The sequence below is a fragment of the Panthera onca genome, chromosome C1, assembly GCF_046562875.1.
Source record: "Panthera onca isolate mPanOnc1 chromosome C1, mPanOnc1 haplotype 2, whole genome shotgun sequence".
NCBI lineage: Eukaryota > Metazoa > Chordata > Mammalia > Carnivora > Felidae > Panthera > Panthera onca.
Genome location: NC_138346.1, coordinates 188,403,677 through 188,423,728, shown reverse-complemented (window position 1 = coordinate 188,423,728; position 20,052 = coordinate 188,403,677). Strand labels below are relative to the sequence as shown.

General features: G+C 38.2%; 1 protein-coding gene across 10 annotated transcripts in view; it reads left to right on the top strand.

Moving 5' to 3' along the window:
- The window catches only part of CCDC30 (coiled-coil domain containing 30), a 124,265-nt gene that overhangs the window by 41,156 nt on the left and 63,057 nt on the right, over positions 1 to 20,052 (top strand). The window contains exons 1-4 of one of the 10 annotated variants that reach the window (XM_078452009.1): positions 5,331 to 5,366; positions 7,986 to 8,111; positions 9,463 to 9,600; positions 11,571 to 11,740. The exons of 6 other annotated variants lie outside the window; for them this stretch is intronic. In XM_078452009.1, the coding sequence (XP_078308135.1) occupies positions 7,995 to 8,111; positions 9,463 to 9,600; positions 11,571 to 11,740 (425 nt within the window). In that variant the 5' untranslated portion in view covers positions 5,331 to 5,366; positions 7,986 to 7,994. Of the gene's footprint in view, positions 1 to 5,330; positions 5,367 to 6,569; positions 6,672 to 7,025; positions 7,044 to 7,985; positions 8,112 to 9,462; positions 9,601 to 11,570; positions 11,741 to 20,052 lie in introns of those variants that run through there. 3 more of the 10 variants (XM_078452008.1, XM_078452007.1, XM_078452012.1) reach the window with 3 other exon arrangements.

Here is a 20,052-nt window from a genome sequence, read left to right as displayed (position 1 = left end):
TCCTGATTTCTTTTTCTTTTTACTTCTGTATCATACAAAAGAGAGATCCTTCTGTATCATACAAAAAAAAGTCTTCCTCATTCTTTTTTCTTTTTAATTTTTTTTTAACATTTATTTATTTTTGAAAGAGAGAGACAGGGCATGAGCAGGGGAGGGGGAGAGAGAGAGAGGGAGACACAGAATCTGAAGAAGGCTGCGGGCTGTGAGCTGTCAGCACAGAGCCCGACACGGGGCTCAAACTCGTGAACCATGAGGTCATGACCTGAGCCAAAGTCGGATGCTCAACTGACTGAGCACTTACAATAAAACAACAGCATGGCATTATTTAAGAATAAACGTAGATTAATGGAACAGAATAGAGTCCAATTCTCATAAAGGATATTGGTCTGTAGTTTTTTCTTCCTTATAGTATCTTTGTCTGGCTTTCATGGCAGGGTAAGCTGACCTCACTGGGTGAGTTAGAAAGTGTTTCTTCCCTTTCAAGTTTTGAGAAAAGTTTGAGAAGGCTTGGTGTTAGTTCTTTTTTTAATGTTTGGTAGAATTTACCAGTGAGGCCATCAGGCCTGAGACCTTTCTCTGTACTGGAGATTTTTGATTACTGACTCAGTATCCTTACACATTATAGGTCTATTCAAATTTTCTGTTTCTTTATGATTCAGTCTTTGTTGGTTTTGTGTTTCTAGGAATTTGTCCATTTCGTGTATGTTGTCTAATTTATTGTGTACAATTGTTCGGAGTACTCTTTTTTTAAATGTTTTTATTTATTTTTGAGAGAGAGAGAGAGAGAGAGAGAGCGCGCGTGCACAAGTGGGGGAGGGGCAGAGAGAGAGAGGGAGAAACAGAATCTGAAGCAGGCTCCAGGCTCCAAGCTGTCAGCACAGAGCCCGATGCAGGGCTCGAACTCATGAACTGCAAGATCATGACCTGAACTGAAGCTGGAAGCTCAACCAACTGAGCCATCCAGGTGCTCCTGTTCAGAGTACTCTTATAATTTTTTTTTTTTAATTTCTGTAGAATCAGTAGTAATATACTCATTTTCAACTCTTACTTTAGTAATTTGAGTCTTTTTTTTTTTCTTAGTCTAGGTGAAGATTTGTCAATTTTGTTCATCGTTTCAAATAACGAATTTTTTGTTTCACTGATTTTATATATTGATTTTCTATTCTTTATTTTATCTGTGCTCTAACCTTTATTATTTCTTTCTACTATGTCTGGATTTAATTTGTTGTTCTTTTCATACTTTCTTAAATTATAAAGTTAGGTTGTTGATTTCAAATCTTTCTTGTTCTTTAATGTGAGCATTTATTGCTATAAATTTCCCCCTTTTATTACTTCTCATAAGTTTTGCTGTGTTGAACTTTCATTTTCATTCATCTCTGGGTATTTCCTAATCTCTCTTGTGATATCTTCTTTGATCCATTGGTTGTTTAAAAGTAAGTTGTTTAATTTCCACAAATATGTGAATTTTCCAGTTTTCCTTCTGTTCTTAATTTCTGTCTCCATCCTACTGTGATCAGAGAAGATACTTTGTATTACCATATTACCAATCTGTCTTTTAAAATCTGTTAAGATTTAGTCTGTGGCCTAAAATATGGTCTGTCCTGGAGAATGACCTGTGTGCATTTGAGAAGGATGAGTACTTTGTTGTCATTGAGTAGAGTGTCCTGTATGTCTGTTAAATATTACTGCTTTATTGTGTTGTTCAAGTCCTGTTTCCTTACTTATTTTATATCTGGCTGTTCTATCCATTATTGAAAGTAGGATATTGAGGGGTACCTGGATGACTCAGTCATTAAGCATCTGACTTCAGCTCAGGTCATGATCTCATAGTTTGTGAGTTCAAGTCCCACATCGGGGGAGCTTGAGCCCCACTTTGAGTAAAAACATGAACCCCAGGTGAGCCCTGCTTCTCTCTCTCTCTCTCTCTCTCTCTGCCCCTTGATAACTTGCACCCTCTCTCTCAATCAAAAAGAAAAAGAAAGAAAGAAAGAAAGAAAGAAAGAAAGAAAGAAAGAAAGAAAGAAAGGAAGAAAGAAAGAAAAAGAAAGGAAGAAAGAAAGAAAGAAAGAAAGAAAGAAAGAAAGAAAGGTATTGAAGTCTCCAATTCTTGTTGTAGAAATGTCTCCATCTTCTTTCAGTTTGGCCAATTTTTGCCTTATATATTTTGGTTGGTGATTAGGTACTATTATATCTTATTGCTGTATTGAATGTTTTATTAATATATAATGTCCTTCTTTGTCTCTTGTAATCTTTTTTGATTTAAAGTCTATTTTGTCTGATATTAGTTTAACTAGCCCTGCCATCTTTTGGTTACTGTTTGCATGAAAAACTTTTTTTATCCTTTATCTTGCAACCTGTTTGCATCTATGAATCTGAAGTGAATCTTGTGTGGACAGTATATAGTTGGATCATGTTTTGTTTTTATTCATGATACCAATGTCTGTCTTTTGATTGTAGAGATAATTACCTTAAATTTAAAGTAATTATTACAGTAGGACTTTTGTCATTTTGCCATGTTTCTATGTACATTATAGCTCTTTGTCCCCCTCATTTCCTGCATTATTGTCTCTCTTGTGTATAGTTGATTTTTTGGTAATAAAACATTTTAATTCCTTTTCATTTCCTTTGAGTATACTCTATAAGTATTTTCTTTGTGGTTACCATAGGGATTACATTTAACATGCTAAAGTTATAACACTCTAATTTGACTTTATGCCAGCTTAACTGTAATAGTATGCAAAAATTCTGCTCATTTACAGCTCTGCTCTCAGTAACTGACATCACAAAATTACAATTTTATATATTGTGTGTCTAAAAACATGAACTAATAATTGCTTTTTTAAATGTATTAGTCTCTTAAATTACATAGAAACCAAATTATGGAATTAGAATGAAAGTTACAATAATACTAGCTTTTAGGCTAATAATTTTAAACAATATATTCATCTCTTAAATCATGTGGAAAAAAGTTGAGTTTTAAACCATTGTTACTATAATACTAGCTTTTATAATTGCCCATGTATTTACCTTTACTGAGATGTTTATCTCTTCATATGGCTTTGAGTTACTGTCTGGTATCTTTTCATTTCAACCCGCAGGACTCCCTTTAGAATTTCTCACAGGGAAGGTCTACTAGTAACAAACTCCCTCAGCTTTTATTTATCTGTAAATGTCTTAATTTCATTCTCACTCTTGAAAGGACAGTTTTGTTGGATATAGAACTCTTGGCTGACAGGTTTTTCCTTTTAGCATTTTGAATATATCAGCCCACAGCCTTCTGACCTCCAAAGTTTCTGATGAGAAATCTGCTCAATAATTGAGGATTATTGAGGATCTTATTGAGGATCTCCTGTAAGTGACAAGTCACTTCTCTCTTGCTGCAGTTGAGATTATCTCTTTGCCTTTGCCTTTCAATAGTTTAATTATAATGTGTCTTGGTGTGGGTCTCCTTGATTTCATCTTTCTTGCAGTTCATTGAGCTTCTTGGATGCTTATATTCATGTCTTTAAACAAATGGTCATTTTCTTTTGTCTTTGATGGTGACCATGACTGTGGCCCATTCCTGTTCTGTCACCCATATATCCACTGAAAGGAGACTGATCTGGGAAGCAGGCACCAAGACAAACCTAGAATTACAGGAGAGTTATTGGGGGGTGGTACCTGAGAAGGATCAGGGAAGGGCAGACATGGGCTAGCAAAGCCTTTAGATCGTGATTCAGGTCTGATATCTGTTAAAGAAGAGGGAGACGGAAGGAAGATTGGAAGGAAGAACCTCAGCCTGTGGTGTAGTTCTGAGAAGTCTCATTCAGACCAACAGGGCTTTGGCTCTGTGATAACCTGTGACGAAATTCCACATTAACCAGAAATGGCCAGGCCTTAATATCCCTAACCATGCTCAGTTGTTCACTGGAGGATGCCTGGGAAGTGTGCGCCAAGTTCTTTCCTGAAGAGAGAGATACCTACCAGGGGTACAGTTACATGTGGCCCTCTGTATCACAGAATCCTTTTTTTTTTTTTTTTATGTTTATTTTGAGAGAGAGAGAAAGATCGCTGGTGGGGGGTGGGGGTGGGGCGGGAGAGAGAGAGGGAGACACAGAATCTGAAGCAGGCTCCAGGCTTCGAGCTGTCAGCACAGAGCCCAATGCAGGGCTCGAACCCTGGGAGATCATGACCAGGAGATCATGACCTGAGACCTGGGAGATCATGACCTGAGACAAAGTTGGACACTCAACCAAACCCAGGCACCCCACAGAATTCTGGATGGTAGAAAAGATTCTTGTAGAGTAACTGGTAAATCCACCTCCCTCTATGATAGATGTTATCTATGACATTCTGAATAAATGAGCATCTGTCTTATTTTAAAACTTGTTTAGAAAAGAAAACACATTTTCCTATCATGTTTAATATTAAATACCAGGGTTTTTTTCTGTCTGATCTTAGTCCTACAGCTATGGTATAAGCCAGTTTTCTTTACCTTGTCATCAAGACTTGAAATATGTGTGGATTTCTAAAATAATAAAGATTTATATTGACTTTTAATAATCCTTTCATTTTATCCCACATAGAGCCCCCTGGAAGGGGCTAAGAAGGAACATTGTAAATATATGGTTCTTCCCTTTAAGAGTGTTTACAAATAGAAGTCTTTCAAATTAGAAAAGGTATTCAATGAATAAGTAATAAATTATAGTTAAATGGCCTTTTAAAGTCATTTCTTGGGGCGCCTTGGTGGTTCAGTCAGTTGGGCGTCCAACTTCAGCTCAGGTCACGATCTCACGGCTCGTGGGTTCGAGCCCCGTGTCGGGCTCTATGCTGCCGGCTCAGAGCTTGGAGCCTGCTTCAGATTCTGTGTCTCCCTCTCTCTCTGCCCCTCCCCTGCTCATGCTCTGTCTCTCTCTGTCTCAAAAATAAATAAGAACATTTAAAAAAAATTTTTAAGTCATTTCTTGAGGAAAGAGGAAGTAACTAAATAGATTTTTGCCATTGAAGTTCTCTTGTGATCTTTCAAGAAGAAAAAGACTGAAGCTTTCTTGATTGTGTTTAGCAGCCAGGCAATGGTGATATCACTCAGTATTAACCAAAGAATCATTCTCAGCAGCGTAATCGAGTGAACTGAATGCTGTAATCCGGGGGTTAGGAGCTTCAGATCTTGATGTAGGGTCACGCTCCCCTTCGCCTGCATCATCAGCTTTTAGATGGGTGCTCAGGTGCCTCATGCCATCATTCCTGGTCTCTGACTACTTTACTTTCTGTTTCCTACAAATAGGAAGTAAAAGGATGGAAATTAAGATCTGAGTGCCTACAATGTTGTAATGACTCTGCTGTGGGTTTGATATAACTCATGTAATGTTAACAGAAAATTCTGGGAGGTAAGTATCGTTCCGTCTTCTGCATAGTGAGGAAACCAAGATCACAAATTCATAAATGTGGAAGATCTCAAATTTCAACTGACTACAAAACCCACATTTTTGCCACTGTGACTTTCAAACTGTGTTTTAGGGATCCTTGACATTCTACAGATGCAAAGCTCCAGGCCTTCTGCCTCCACACCGACCAGAGAAGCTTCCATTTCTGGGAGCCCTGGAGGCAGTTTCCCCATAAGAATTCTTTTGAAAATAAATGAGAGGGGGTGACTTTAAAAGAACAAATAATTTAGTGACTACTGGGTGGCTCAATCAGTTAAGCGCCCAACTCTTGGTTTCTCCTCAGGTCATGATCTCACAGTTCCATGGGATCGAGCCCGCATCAGGCTCTGTGCTGGCAGCGTAGAGCTAACTTGGGGTTCTCTCCCTTCCTCCCTCTCTGTGCCCCCTTCCCAAAAACAAATAAATATTTAATTAATTTTTAAAAATTTTAAAAGAACAAATAATTTAGAAAAGCAATCCTTTAAACCAAGTCCTCAAGATAATGATCTGTATTCCTTACCAATTTCTATATGCAGACAGATTTATCATTAATTAGATCCTCTTAATGTGGCTAGTATGCATATTCTCAGAGAAAAAGCTTAAAAGAGAAGAAATGCTAGGTATCTGGTAAGAATGATAATAGCCACAATATGTCAAGCATCTCTCATATGCCATGTTCTGTTCTAGATGTTTTATAAACATAGTCTCATGTAATCCCTATAACAACCCTCCCCAAGGTAGGAGAGATAGTCCCACTTCATATTTGAGAGAATTTAAAGGAACTTGAACAATGTAAGAGACAGAGCTAGGAGTTATTCCAGGTTTGTCTGGCCTTCCAGCTGATTTTGTTCATCATATTAACTCTTATGAGGATTTATGGAGGGGTTTATATAGTGGATTTATTATAACTGATGGGGGTTACAGCATGCCCAACACTGAGCACATGAACCTGGAGGTGATGACCTGGCATGTTTCTTCCTGTCTGGCACCCACATCTGCCACCCCATTGGCTATGCCTGTGCGAGGGCAGAGCACAGTGCAAGCACACAGCACGGATGGCAGGAACACTTGTCATACTGTGCCCAGGAGGCATAGTTTGGTTCAGAGCATTAGATGATCCCCACCTTTCAGGTAGTGGAACACTGAAAGTGGAAAATTCCAAGCTGTTACACCGTTCTCCAGAGCCGTTGGTAGCTACCCTGTGCCAGTTAGGCAATTCCTTAGCACGTCAGTCAGTGCTTCCCTGTTTGCTGTTGCCTGACAGATGAGGTAGGCTCCCTTCAGCTACCCAGAGCTCTCGCCATCCCACTGCTCATCTCTCACATTGTTTGCTGCCCTTTTCCTGTGTTTTTCTGCTTGAAACTTTGGTCACCACGGAGTCTGTGAAGGACATAAATTGCCTAAGTGCATAATTATTTTTAGAATGGCATAAATTATGGGAGATTTCAAATATATATCCCTTTGAAAACTATCTTTTAAAAGTTATGGCATTAAAATACATGACATTCTTATGCTAAAAAACACAAAGGAAATGAGGGGAGTTGAACCATTTCCCTACACTTTGCACAGAGGCATCTCAGGTGGTGGAGGGGTGGGGCCAAGATGAGCTTTGCCTTGAGTGCTGAATGCTCAGCGTGTCAGGTATGGATGTGCAGAAACATTCACCAGGGCAGAAGAGGGTGGGTGATATCCTTTCCTGTATCCTTGTATGGTACTGCTAAGAAGTCGACCTCATTCTTAGCCAGGTCTTTTTTCTATGCCCTTAGACAGGAGGATTTGCAAAAGTTACACCGAGGTTTTAGCATCCATTTTTCCAGTTTCCTTTTCCATTCTTTCCAGCCCATCTCTTCCTGTTTTATTGATATTAAACACAAAAAAGGGAAATTATTAATAATCAACGTTACTAAACTAATGGATTAATTTTGGAAAAACCTGTAGGTCAAATGAATACATATCTGGCAGTAAATTATGAATCCAGAAGTACAAGCAAAGCTCCAGCATACTTTTGTCCAAAATTTAATTAGGTAAAACTCTTTGGTTGATCCACCCTTTCCTTTCTTCAGCTTAAGTAAATATATCTGAGCCTCACCTCTGTTCTCTGTAAAAAAAAAAAAAAAAAAAAAAAAAAGTAGTTCCAATTTTGTAGGGTTCTGGGAAAATAAAATGAGATTGTGCAAGTAAAACATGTACCGTAATGTCTGACATATGCTAAGCACTAACTACCTATTAGCTGATCTCATTATTATTGCAATTATTATTACCAACGAATTTAGAAAGATTTCAACAATACTTTGTATTTGGTCGGTGCTTAACATTTACAGAATACTTTCAAAATCTCACTTTATTCCTACTCCGATGGCCATAATGTATGTAGGAAAAGTATTAGCTCCATTTTACAGTTGAGAAAACAGACTCAGAGAGAAAAATGTCTCTTATGAACTATGGTACCATGAACTATTTTTCCCAGCTTTATATCTCCTTTAGGTGACTTTATAATTTAGTTAGGGTGTAAATTAGTATTATTAGAATTTATAGGAAACATTATTGTATGTAGAAATAATTATGTAAAATGCTTTTTTGCAGATTTTGAAAATGAGCCAAGAAAAAATTGACATATTTGAAAGTAAGTTGTCAGAAGAGAGAGAAAGGAGAAAGCAATCGACATCTGATCTTAATACTGTACAGAAGGCTTTGAAAGTTGATAGTGAGGTATTCTGCCACTCAGGATGTTATTCTCCTCTTTTTGCATTCCTAATTTAGGGATTTCATGTTACCATTTATTTTGATTTTAAAATAAATAGTAGCTCTAGAATATGTGTTTCTGTTAGTAATAATGGGGTGACTGTTGTTCCCTCACACTGAGTTCCAGCTCCAGCACTAGCCAAAAAGAGACCTTTAAGTAGTAGGTGGTTTGATTATTATGGTGGCCATAGAGTCATGGACTTGTCTCTCCTTTTAACTGCTTGTCCTACCATCTTGGAAAGGTCTATCAGGAGACAACCAGCCTATATTTAAAAGAGAGACCTGGAAGTGAGTCCATGGAAGTCTAGATCACCAATTTAGAGGATGGTGACATTTAATCAGTTTGCAGGGTGGGTGACAGCCAGTGCAATGCCCCAAATCCCATCCTGATGACCTACAGGAATTTCCAATACAATGAGGTAGGAAACTGATACCACTTGCCTTCTTCCTGTGGCCACTCTCTGTTCTCTCTCCTTTTTGCCCAACACTTTCCTCATCAACATTCTCTTCTCCTTCTGATTTGAAGGCTTTGGGAAAATACCATGTAACTCCTTTCCTAAAGTAAATTTAATATCATCCGTTTCCTTCACAGGACACCACAGACTAACTCTCAGGCCCCAGTCATCCACCAGCCAAACTACATCTTCCATGTCATCAATGTAGAAATTTGATAAGACTCTACATATAACTAAAGGGTTTTCTCTCACAGATATAGGGGGAAGAAATCAGAGGATTAGAGGAAGCCCTAGTTGATTAAGTCACTGAATACACATTATTAACTAAGGCAGCATAATTTGTTGTGAAGAACACAGAGTTTGAAGTTGGTCAGATGGTTGAATCTCAGCTTTACCACTTCCTGGCTATGTGAACTTGGGCAGGCCACTTACACTCTCTGAGCCTGTTTCAGTAGCCCTTCTGCATGAGGTTGTCACAAGATTAAAGGCTCAGTTATTCTGTAAAAGGCACATTTGAAAAAAGATACACTTTAAGCAAGAAAATATAATTAGTGCAGGAGTTGCTGAAGAATGTACCCTCTCTACAAGCCTTGTAAAAAGTAGGAAGAACTCTGGAAACCCAGTCCTTCCACCTGTGAGTGATAGAAGCTAAGAATGCTCAGTTTCATTAATTGACTTAAGTAAACTTTACTACTTAACTACCTTAACTACTTTCTTAAAAGTAGTTCTGCTAGAAGAATAAGTTGGGGGGAAAAAAGCAAAAAAAAAAATTGTGAGAGTTGTTTCAAAGATTCCATTTTAGAAATATTATACCTTTTATGGGGAAAATCTCATTTTACTAAATGTCTTTATTTCTTAATCAGGAGGTGCAAAAATCAAGGTCAGAACTTATATGCCTTTATAATGAAATTCAAAGTCTTCCAAGGGCAGCAGAAGACAGAGACCATTATTTAATAACATATGACCTGCTACAAAGAGAGAATTCTGAATTAGAAACAAAGGTGAGACTGAATTAATTATTTAAATGTTCAGTGTTAGACTTTATCTCTTATGAGGATACAATAAAAGGAAATTAATTTTCAATAAGAGATTACATGTAAATTGGAGTTTCTTTTATTATTATAGAATAAATTCCCATATAGTGTAGGCTATAAGCCAAGCTATGACTCAGAATAGACTTCAGTCTTTCACTCTTAGAATTAATCTGTGAATTTTTTTTTTTTTTACTTTGAGTCAGTTTCCCAAAAGCTTAAATTTTGGACCACATATTATAATGTAAAAGGTTTGCTCAAAAATACAACCACCAAATGATCCAGCAATTCCTCTGTCTAGAGAGATATACCCAAAAGAATTGAAAGCAGAGTCTTGAAGAGATATTTGCACACCCATTTTCACAGCAGCATTATTCACAATAGTTAAAGCTTAGAAGTATCCCAAGTGTTTCTTGATGGATGAATAGATAAGCAAATTGTGGTATATACACACAATGGAAAGTCATTGAGCCTTAAAAAGGAAGGAGATTCTGCAATATGCTACAACATGGATGAATCTTGAAGACTTTATGCTAAGTGAAATAAACCAATCACAAAAACACAAACACTGTATGATTTCAATTATATGAGGTACTCAGAGTAGTCAAAATCATAAAGACAGAAAGTGTAATGGTGGTTGCCCAGGGACTGGGGGAGACAAGAAAAGGGTGTAACTGTATAATAGGTATTGGGTTTGTTTTACAAGATGAAAAGGGTTCGGGGGATGGATGGTGGCAGTGGCCGCACAACCGTGTGAATATATTTAATACCACGGAACCACACACTTAAACTAGTTAAGATGGTAAACTTTATGTTAAGTCTATTTTACCACCACCCCCCAGTACTCAAAACAAACAAGTTGACTTAAGTGTCTTCAACCTTAAACCTTTGAATCAAAGCATTTTTTTTTCAGTTATACTGAAAATTAGGCTTATACTTAGAATTAGAAAAATATTTAAATGTCCTGACCCCACTTTGTTCCCCAGGTGTAAAAATGGCTGCCAGACCAGGGTTAGTCAACATTGGAGGTTGCCTGTAGTGTAATTTCTGGAGTCCCACCTATTATTAACAACTCTGGGCTGAAAATTCCCTTCCTCAGTTACTCTCTGGGTCTTGATTAAAATGGCAGAAAGAAGTGAAGGCTTGAACACACAGTTAAAAGATATTGGGTTATATTTTAGTACATGTGAAATGAAGGACTAAGTCCAGGCCTCATTTGTGTGAAGTTTTTATCCTGAAAGCAGGGTACAAGTTGCTGAGAGATTGGGATATGGATCAAATAGTATGTGACTTAGGGAGGGAAAGGTTCAGAACATGGGGTTTGCTGTCTGGGAAGGGAGATTATGGGGCATAGCCTATAACTAAGCTTTGTTTGTGGGATCTTGTCAGCAAAGTGAGTTACCCTCACACTGTGCAGTTAAAGGATCTTGTCTTATGAAATATCATTGGATAGTTTAACACAGGAGATAAATGTAGACAATAAGAATATAATATAAAAATGAGAGAGCCGTATCACTATCCTGCTAATCTGGCTCTCTCTCACTTAAAAAACTTTTTATTTTGAAATAATTTCAAATTTATAGAAAAGTTGCAAAAATAGCAAAAAGAATGCCCATATACCCTCACCTCTCCAATGTTAACATGGTTGGTACTACATTTGCTTTATCTTTCTCTCTCTCTCCCTCTGTCCAAAAATACCCTTCTTTAAAACCATGGATTTATGCATCCTTATGCCTGTGGTAAAAATGGATTAATTATATAACAACTGCAAAGTGTTAAGTGAAACTAGAAGAAGATCCTTCAATTAGATGTTAATTTATATTACTTGTCAATAATTATTTAAGCATTTAATGGACTAAATGACTAAATGTACTTTTTTTCATAATTATCTGTAAGAGTATGCAAAATAGAATATTTGTCTTTTCACTTTAACTTTATAGGTCTTGAAGCTTTCACAAGAATTTGAACAATTAAATCATTTTACTGTAGAGAGAAAAACTGCAGCTACTAATTTAATTACAGGTGAAAATATCTGTAAAGATCTTGTGTCTAAAGAACCAATTTTGGAAGTAGAGATTCAAAGCCCAAAGGAAGAGGAAAAGGAACTCTGGTAAATTGAGAAAATCCCATATCACATTAATTATTTGGGGGTACATTTGGCTTAATCATCATAAGAATTTGATATTTGTTGCCAAATGATGTGAGTGGAAAAATTAGTTATAAGCAAGCATTCCCCAAGAAGGTTGTCTTTTAATATATTATTAAATTTTTAAATCTTTTCCTGCTTTTTAAAATAATCTTATGCTTCTTGTAGAAAATTTGGAAAGCATGGAAAAGTGAAAGGAGATGTTAATAGCCCATAATGTCACCAGGGGGATATGTTAATGTCCTAATTTTTCTTTCTTCTCTCTATAAACCTACATATATGTGGGATTTTTTTTTTTACATAATTGGACTATACTCCAAATATCAAAAAAGCTGAGAGATTTTTGCTGTTTTTATTTAACATTGTATCTGATAATTTTGATAACCCTTTTCTTTCTTTTTCATTCTTCTTTTCTCTCTTGTTAATCTTGCCCTTTAACTCTTGTCTTTCTACTTTTTCACCAAAAGTATTTTTTCACAGAAACTTGTTAGACTTTGGGCAAATGTATTACTCTGCCTTGGCACGATAATAGATGCAATCGAATTCTGTCCAGGCAAAAGCCTAGAACTAGATCATCAAAAGGGAATGAAAGATGGCAATTTGACTTATATATTATATACTAAAGGATACATCATCAATGAACTAGGAAAATATGGTCTAGGTATGGCCACATTTATATCTTTCAAAATGTTTTAACATACAAGGAGGGTTTTTTGCTAGTTTTGGACCTCTGAATTGTATGCCCTCCTAAAAGTTGCTTTTAACTTTAGAGTGTGCTTTGAGTCCAAGATTCACAACCATGAAACCTAGTTGCACAAGTGGGAAAAGCATATTGGAGAGGTGGTGGGGAATAGGTGTAATAGTGGTCACAAGAACAAAAAGCCAAGAAGCTAGATCACAGCATTTAGGTTTGCTGTAGGGGAAAAAGGAAGTCTAGTTCTTGAGCACTGGAAAAGTATATTACTGGGTTTTTGAGGGAGATTATTCTAGAATCTCTATAAGAGATAAATTAAAGAAGAAAAATGGACCAATTAATCCAGATATGAGCTACAGATGAAGAGACAGTGGCCTAGATTGAGTAGGCAGCAGTGGAGATGAAGTGTCCAATTTGAACACTCTTCAGAGAAGAAGTTGACATTAATTATCAAAGCTGACAAAAATCCACCCACCTGACTTGGGGTAATTGGTAGGGATACTTGCCCCACAGAACAAGGCTATGGCCTTAATTCATTTGGAGGTGGGGAACCTTGCCATGATAAAGATACTGGACTTCTCTATAAAGAGCTCCTTGCTGCCACCTGTTTCCATGACTTGGTCTAAATTAAATTACTTCCCAGCACCAAGACTGTGAGATGTCTACATATCTGCCCTATGCTTCCCTCTCTCCTCATAATGTTTCCTTGCTGATCTCCTCTGTCCCACTTCACAGCCTCCACATATCTCAGATCCGTTACACAATCACAATCAACAGTAAAATTGCCTATCTACCATGTGCCAGGTACTATAGGAAGACACTGAGGATACAAAATAAGACACAATTCCTACCCTTATGGTCCAAATAGCCTGCTGGGGGAAGATAGTGTTGGATACTATGGAAGCACAAAGGAGGTGCCCTGGCCCGGGCTAATAAACCAGAAAATATTCTTAAAGGAAATAACAAACCGAGTCCTGAAGTATGGGTAACCGAGAGCCAAGCAAAAAGATGGGGGATTAATTTTCAAGGGGGGTATGACATGTACAAGAGAAGGCATGATTTGTTTGAGGAACTCAATGACCTCAGTGCTGCTACAGCATAGAGCTTGAAGAGAGGAACTGGGGAAGGAGACCGTGAGAGTGAAGAAGTAGGCAGGGACCTGATCATGAGGGAACATGAGTGTCTGCATGAAGAAGTTTGGACAACAGGAAACTACCACAGGGTTTAGTAACATAAAAGAGACTAAGAAGATTTGTGCTTTAGAAAAATCACTCTGTTGGGGCGCCTGGGTGGCTCAGTCGGTTGAGCGTCCGACTTCGGCTCAGGTCATGATCTCGCGGTCCGTGAGTTCGAGCCCCACGTCGGGCTCTGTGCTGACAGCTCAGAGCCTGGAGCCTGTTTCAGATTCTGTGTCTCCCGCTCTCTCTGACCCTCCCCCGTTCATGCTCTGTCTCTCTCTGTCTCAAAAATAAATACACGTTAAAAAAAAAAAAATTAAAAAAAATAAAAAGAAAAATAAAAAAAAAAAAGAAAAATCACTCTGCCAATTGTGTGGGAAATAGATTATTGTACAGGAACAAAGGCAGTGAGACCAGTTAGGAGACTGTTGCTATAATCTAGCTGAGAGATGGTGGTATTTGTGAGGAAGAGAAAAGTAAAGGGAATTGAGAAGAGGTAGACTCAACAGGACTTCAGGATTAATGAGTATAGGAAATGAGGAAGAAGGCATGGAAGTCAGAGTGTGGGCAGAGTTTAAAGAAGACTTTCAAGGTTCTGGTTTGATGGTGTCATCCTCTGAGTTTGGGAACACAGTTTAGAGGGAGGAGGGGAAGGAGTTCAGCTTTTGAAACACTGACTTTGAAGTGTCTCTGGAGCAGCCATGCCAAGAGCAAATGAAGACTGGGCTGGAGATAAATTTGAGAATCATCTATAAGTGGACATAAGCAGAAGTCATATGATGGATGAGATGGCCCTGGTTGTTGTCTGATGAAAGTACCTGAAGGCAGAAACCAAAGAAAAGCCTCTTTATAAGAGACGAAAAGAATTACCCTCAAAAGTAACTGAGACAAAACAGCCAGAGAGGTAGAAGGAAAGTCAGGAGAGTATGTGTTACAGAAGCCAGATTAAAGAGTGTTTCAAGAAAAAAGGAATAGCAAATAGTGCCGTGTACTGCCAAGAAAATAAAGAATAAAGAGTGATTACTGAATCAGATTAAGAATGTGGTTGAAGACTTTAGTAAGAGTAGCTCCAAGAAGGGCAAAAAACAAATGGCTCCCTAGATCCCATCTCATGGGATGGTGAATGGGAGTGAACTGAGGAGTGAGTGGAATTTGAGGAAGTACAACTGGTGAGTGTAGCTGCTTTCCAAAAAGTCTGGTTGTGAAAGGGAGAAGGGAATATGGAACTGAAGTGAGAGAAAATTTGTGTATGTTTAAATGCTGATCAGAAAGAGTCCCCAAATGGACAGGTTTAGGATTCTGCATACCAGAGAGGGGCTAGCCTTAGGAAGTCAGCCACCTGGTCCGCTGTAACAGGAGGAAGAAAGGGAGAATGGACAGAGATCCAAGTGAGTTTTTAACTTGAAACCAAAGGATTGTGTGACGATTTGTGTCTTCTGTGAAGTAGGAAAGAAAGTCATGTGCTAAAAGAGGAATAGAAATATCAGAGTTTATAACATAGTGAAAAAAGTTTGAAATAATCACTATGGTGAGTGGAAAGGGAAGCTGACTAAGGAGGGCAGGTAGTGTTGAGGACCCAGTTAAGCTAGAGACTGTGACTTTGTATGGCATCTGTCTTTGAGAATATGTGATCTGTGGCGCAACATTTAGTATAGGCATGAGAAGACAGTTGGATTCGTCCAGGACCAAGGTTTTGCCACACGAATGCAGTGGAAGGACAATGGGGGGCGAAAGTTGAACATTTTATTTAGGCAGTGATTAAAATAATGAACAGTAGGCTCTACGTTGGATAAAGAAGCAGGTAAAGGGAGCTGATAGAAAAAGGGAAAAGTAATTGAAGGTACTTATGTAAAAATTATGTAAAAAGAAAAAGCTGAAATCTGGATATCTAATTTTAGTTATTTTGGAAGTGAAGCATTTGCTGATGATACAACTCATAGTGTGGTTATGCAAGTAGCTGGCAAAGAGGGAGAGATGAGAAGATAACTGGAGATAAGGAGACTGAGGAAGTGAGATGCCAAGGCATTGGTGGGTGATCTGTATGGACCTTGGAATCTTCCAGGATGATTGCAGGACTTGGGGTGAAGAAGACACCAGAAAGCCATGAGCCAAAACCTTCCATTTGAAGAGATGTAGAAAGTGTTTACAGCACACCTAGCATGGTCCAATGCACATAGAAGCTGCTCCATAAGCCAAATTGATTGATTCTTGTAGCACATCTCTTCTACTAGATTTTAGCTCCTTTAAGATAATGGGCTCTTTCTTGTTTTTCTGTTGTTTATAGTGCCTTTCTTTTAGAACAACAGATCTTAGAACAGGAGGGACCTGCAGATCTTCTCGTGGTTTACAGAGGTCAACCTTCTAAAACTTTAGGAGCTCTGTAAGGGTCTCAGAAACTGCCATGGGAGATGAGGAAAGACTGATGAGTGGAATTCTGTGTAAGATTTTACTTCAAGAAAGAAGCCACAGCTAAAATGTTTGAAAACCACTGCTATTTAGCTAAGTCTTCTTTCACAGAAGAGGTCTCTGAGACCAAGAGAACTAAAATGACTATTTTGGTCACAGTCACGTACTTAGCAAGTTATCAGCAGGACTGCAAGAGGTCCACATCCCCTAACTCTGAGTCAGAAGTTACCACTTTATCTACTTTGTAGAGGACATAGTCACAAATATCCCAAGGGCAAGAAGGTGCTGGGACACTTGGGGTCTAGGTAATTGCTCTGAAAGTGAGCTTTATGGTGTTAAAAAATTACTCAGGACTCTGTCTCTGTATATGCATAACATGGAGGGGGGAAAGGGGAGAAGAATGAAGTCCCATCTGTCTTGTTCTGGACTGTCTCCAGTGTCTAGAACAATGCCTGACACACAGTAGGTACTTTTAAAATATTGGAATGGGGCGCCTGGGTGGCTCAGTCGGTTAAATGGCCGACTTCAGCTCAGGTCATGATCTCGCGGTCCGTGAGTTCGAGCCCCGCGTCGGGCTCTGTGCTGATAGCTTGGAGCCTGGAGCCTGCTTATGTTTCTGTGTCTCCCTCTCTCTCTGCCCCTCCCCCATTCACGCTCTGTCTCTCTCTGCCTTTCAAAAATGAATAAATGTTGAAAAAAAAATTTTTAATAAAAAATAAATGAATAAAATATTGGAATGAATGGAGATTTCCTCCTCCCACTGTGTACTTGCAGCTAAACCCAAAGTTGGACTTCCAAGAGCAGCTCTAAGCTTGCAGAGCCCAGCTGATCTCAACCTGGGTTTGCTTTATTAGGAAGCTTGGGCCAGAGCAGCTGGTAGCTTCCCTTGACCTTAATGAGCTGTATTTTTTTCTAACACATTCTCATTTACCATCTCATTACATCTTACTACCTTTATCAAGAATTATATGATAAATCAGGGCACTAGTGTGGCTCAGTTGGTTAAGCATCTGACTCTTGATTTCACCTCAGATCATGATCCATAGTTCATGGGGTTGAGCACCACATCGGGCTCTGTGCTGACAGTGAGGAGCCTGCTTGGGATTCTCTCTCTCTCCCTCTCTGCCCTTCCCCAGCTCATGCTCCCTCTCTGTCTCTCTCAAAATAAATAAGTATTTTTTTAAAAAGAATTATATGATAAATGTTCAAGTTGATTTTCACTTCCGATTCAACTTGACAGTGAATTTATATCCATTGCACAAACTACTGATGCAATTTTCCTCTTCCTCTAAACTATTCCTTCCCGGGTCCAATCTATTCAGTGAATAGTCCCTCCCTTCACACAGTTGATCAAACCAAAGCCTAAGGAGTCACTTGCTTCCTCCCCACATCTAAGTCATCAACAAATCCTGTCAGTTCTACCATGAAAACATAAAATATTTAACCTATTTATTTCTATCTGTATCTCCACTGCTACTACCCCACTCCCTGACACTGGTATCATTCACTGGGACTATCACGATATCTTCTTAACTGACCTCCCTGCTTCAATACCTCTTTCCTAATCCATTCTCCATAGATTAACCAAAGTGGTCCTTTAATAATGCAACTTGAATAATATTACTCCCTCTCTTAAAAACTTCTCAATGGCTTCCCATCATGCTTGAAATAAAATCTAAACCCTTACCATAACCAGTAAGGTCTTCTGTGACTTGGCCTCTGCCTACCTCTCCAATTTTATCATCATACCATTTTCTGCCTTGTTTATCATGCAGCCTTTCAGAGCCTCTAGCCCTTAAAGCACTTTCCCACTTCAGGAATTTGCACTGACAAGCTTTTCCTGCCCAGAATGCTTCTCCCCCAGTTTTTCATGTGGCTGACTTCTCTGCACATTCGCAGGTAATCACTAAACACCATGTTAGGAAAAGTCCTAACTCCTGCTCTCCCATGTTACCTTATTTGTGATGTATCATAATCTGATTATCTTGTTTACTTGTTTGTTGTTTGTCCTCATATTCTTCCTCTTGGTGTGTGCTCTATGAGAGCATGGTCCCGGCTGTCTTGGTCACCGTTAACTTTTTAGCACATACAACAGTGCTTGGCATATAATTGATATTCAATAAATATTTGATGAATGAATGAGCTCATCTTTTCTTTTGCTTCCTCTCTGGAAACAGAGTTCTATTGCTACCCAGAAAGAAAATGCACGTGAGCGAGGGAGATGGGCAGAGGGAGAGAGAGAGAATCTTAATCAGGCCCTATGCTCAGTGGAGAATCCTACGTGGCACTTGATCCCACGACCCTGGGATCATGACCTGAGCTGAAATCGAGAGTCGCATGCTCAACCAACTGAGTCACCCAGGCACCCCTCTATTTTTTTAAGGAAATCTTTTTATTTTTAGGTACTTGTAGATTCACATGCATACGGTTGTATGAAATAATAGAGAGATCCCATGTACCCTTTATCTGTTTCCCCCATTGGTGACGTCTTGTAAAATTGTATTGTAATAGCATAACCTGGATATTGACATTGATACGGTCAAGATACAGGACACTTACATCACTACAGGGATCCCTCATGTTGCTCTTTTATAGCCACCCCTCTCTTCCCTCCCACCTCACCCACTCCTTAACTCTAGACCCTATTCTATTGTAATTCTAACTAGTTTATTCTCCATCTCTGTTAGTTTTTCATTTCAAGAATGTTATATAAATATAACCCTAAAATATGTAACCTTTTGGGATTGGCTTTTTTCACTCAACATAATTCTCTGGAGATTCTTCTGGATTATTGATACAATAATTGGATCCTTTTGACTGTTATGTAGTATTCCATAGTATGGCTGTTCCACTTTAACCACTCATCCATTGGAAGACATCCAAGTTATTTCCAGTTTGGGCTATTTTAAATAAAGCTCTATAAATAGTCAAGCTTTTATATGAACATAATCGTTCATTTCTCTGGGATAAATCCCCAGGAGTGCAATTTCGGGCCACGTGGTCATTGCACATTAGGGTTTTTTTGTTGTTTTTTAAGACACTGCTAAACTGTTTTCCTCCAGTGGCTATACCATTGTACATTCCCACTAGCAATATAGGAGTGATCCATTTTTCTGCATCGTCACTAGCATTTGGTGTTGTCACTTGTAAATTTTAGCCATTCCAATATGTGTGTAGTGATATCTCATTATAGCTTTAATTTGCATTTTCCTGAAGGCTAATAATATTGAATATCTTTTCATGTGCTTATTTGCATCTGTCTTTCCTCTTCATTGAAGTCTCCTTTCATACTTTTGCCTATTTTCTAAGTGGGTTTGTTTTTTTCACTGTTCAGTTTAGAGAGTTCTTTATGAATTCTAGACACTAGTCCTTTGTCAGACATGTGATTTGCAAATATTTTTTCCCAGTCTGTAGCTCATCTTTCACCCTCTTACCAGGATTTTCTCAACGTGAAAGTTTTTCATTTCGATGACATATCCATTTTTCCTTTGATGGATCTTTTTTTGATGTTAAGTCTCAGAATGCTGCTTAACTTTAAATCTTGAAGACCCTTTCATTTTATTTGTAATTTTGCATTTAGGTCCATTTTGCATTTGAGTTTTTATTTTGATTATTGTATTCTTCATTTCCAAAATTTCCATTTGATTCTTCCTTATATCTTCTCTTTCTGTGCCAAGACTTTGTAGTTCTTTTCTGAGACTTTGCATTTTTTCATGCATTTCAAGTATATTCATAAGTTTATCAAAGCATTTTTATAAGAGCTGATTGAAAATCTTTGTCAGATAATTCTGACAAGTTGGTTTTTTCATCTATTTTTGCCTTTTCTCATTTCCCTGCATTTTGGAATAAGGAGTAATTTTAGATTAAAATCTGAATATTTTGGGTATTATAAGACTCTAGGTCTTAATTAAACCTTCAGTTTAGCTAGCTTCTTCCGATACCCCTCTAGCAGGGGGAGTAGGAGAGTGCTGTCTCATTACCACCCCAGGCAGGGTAAA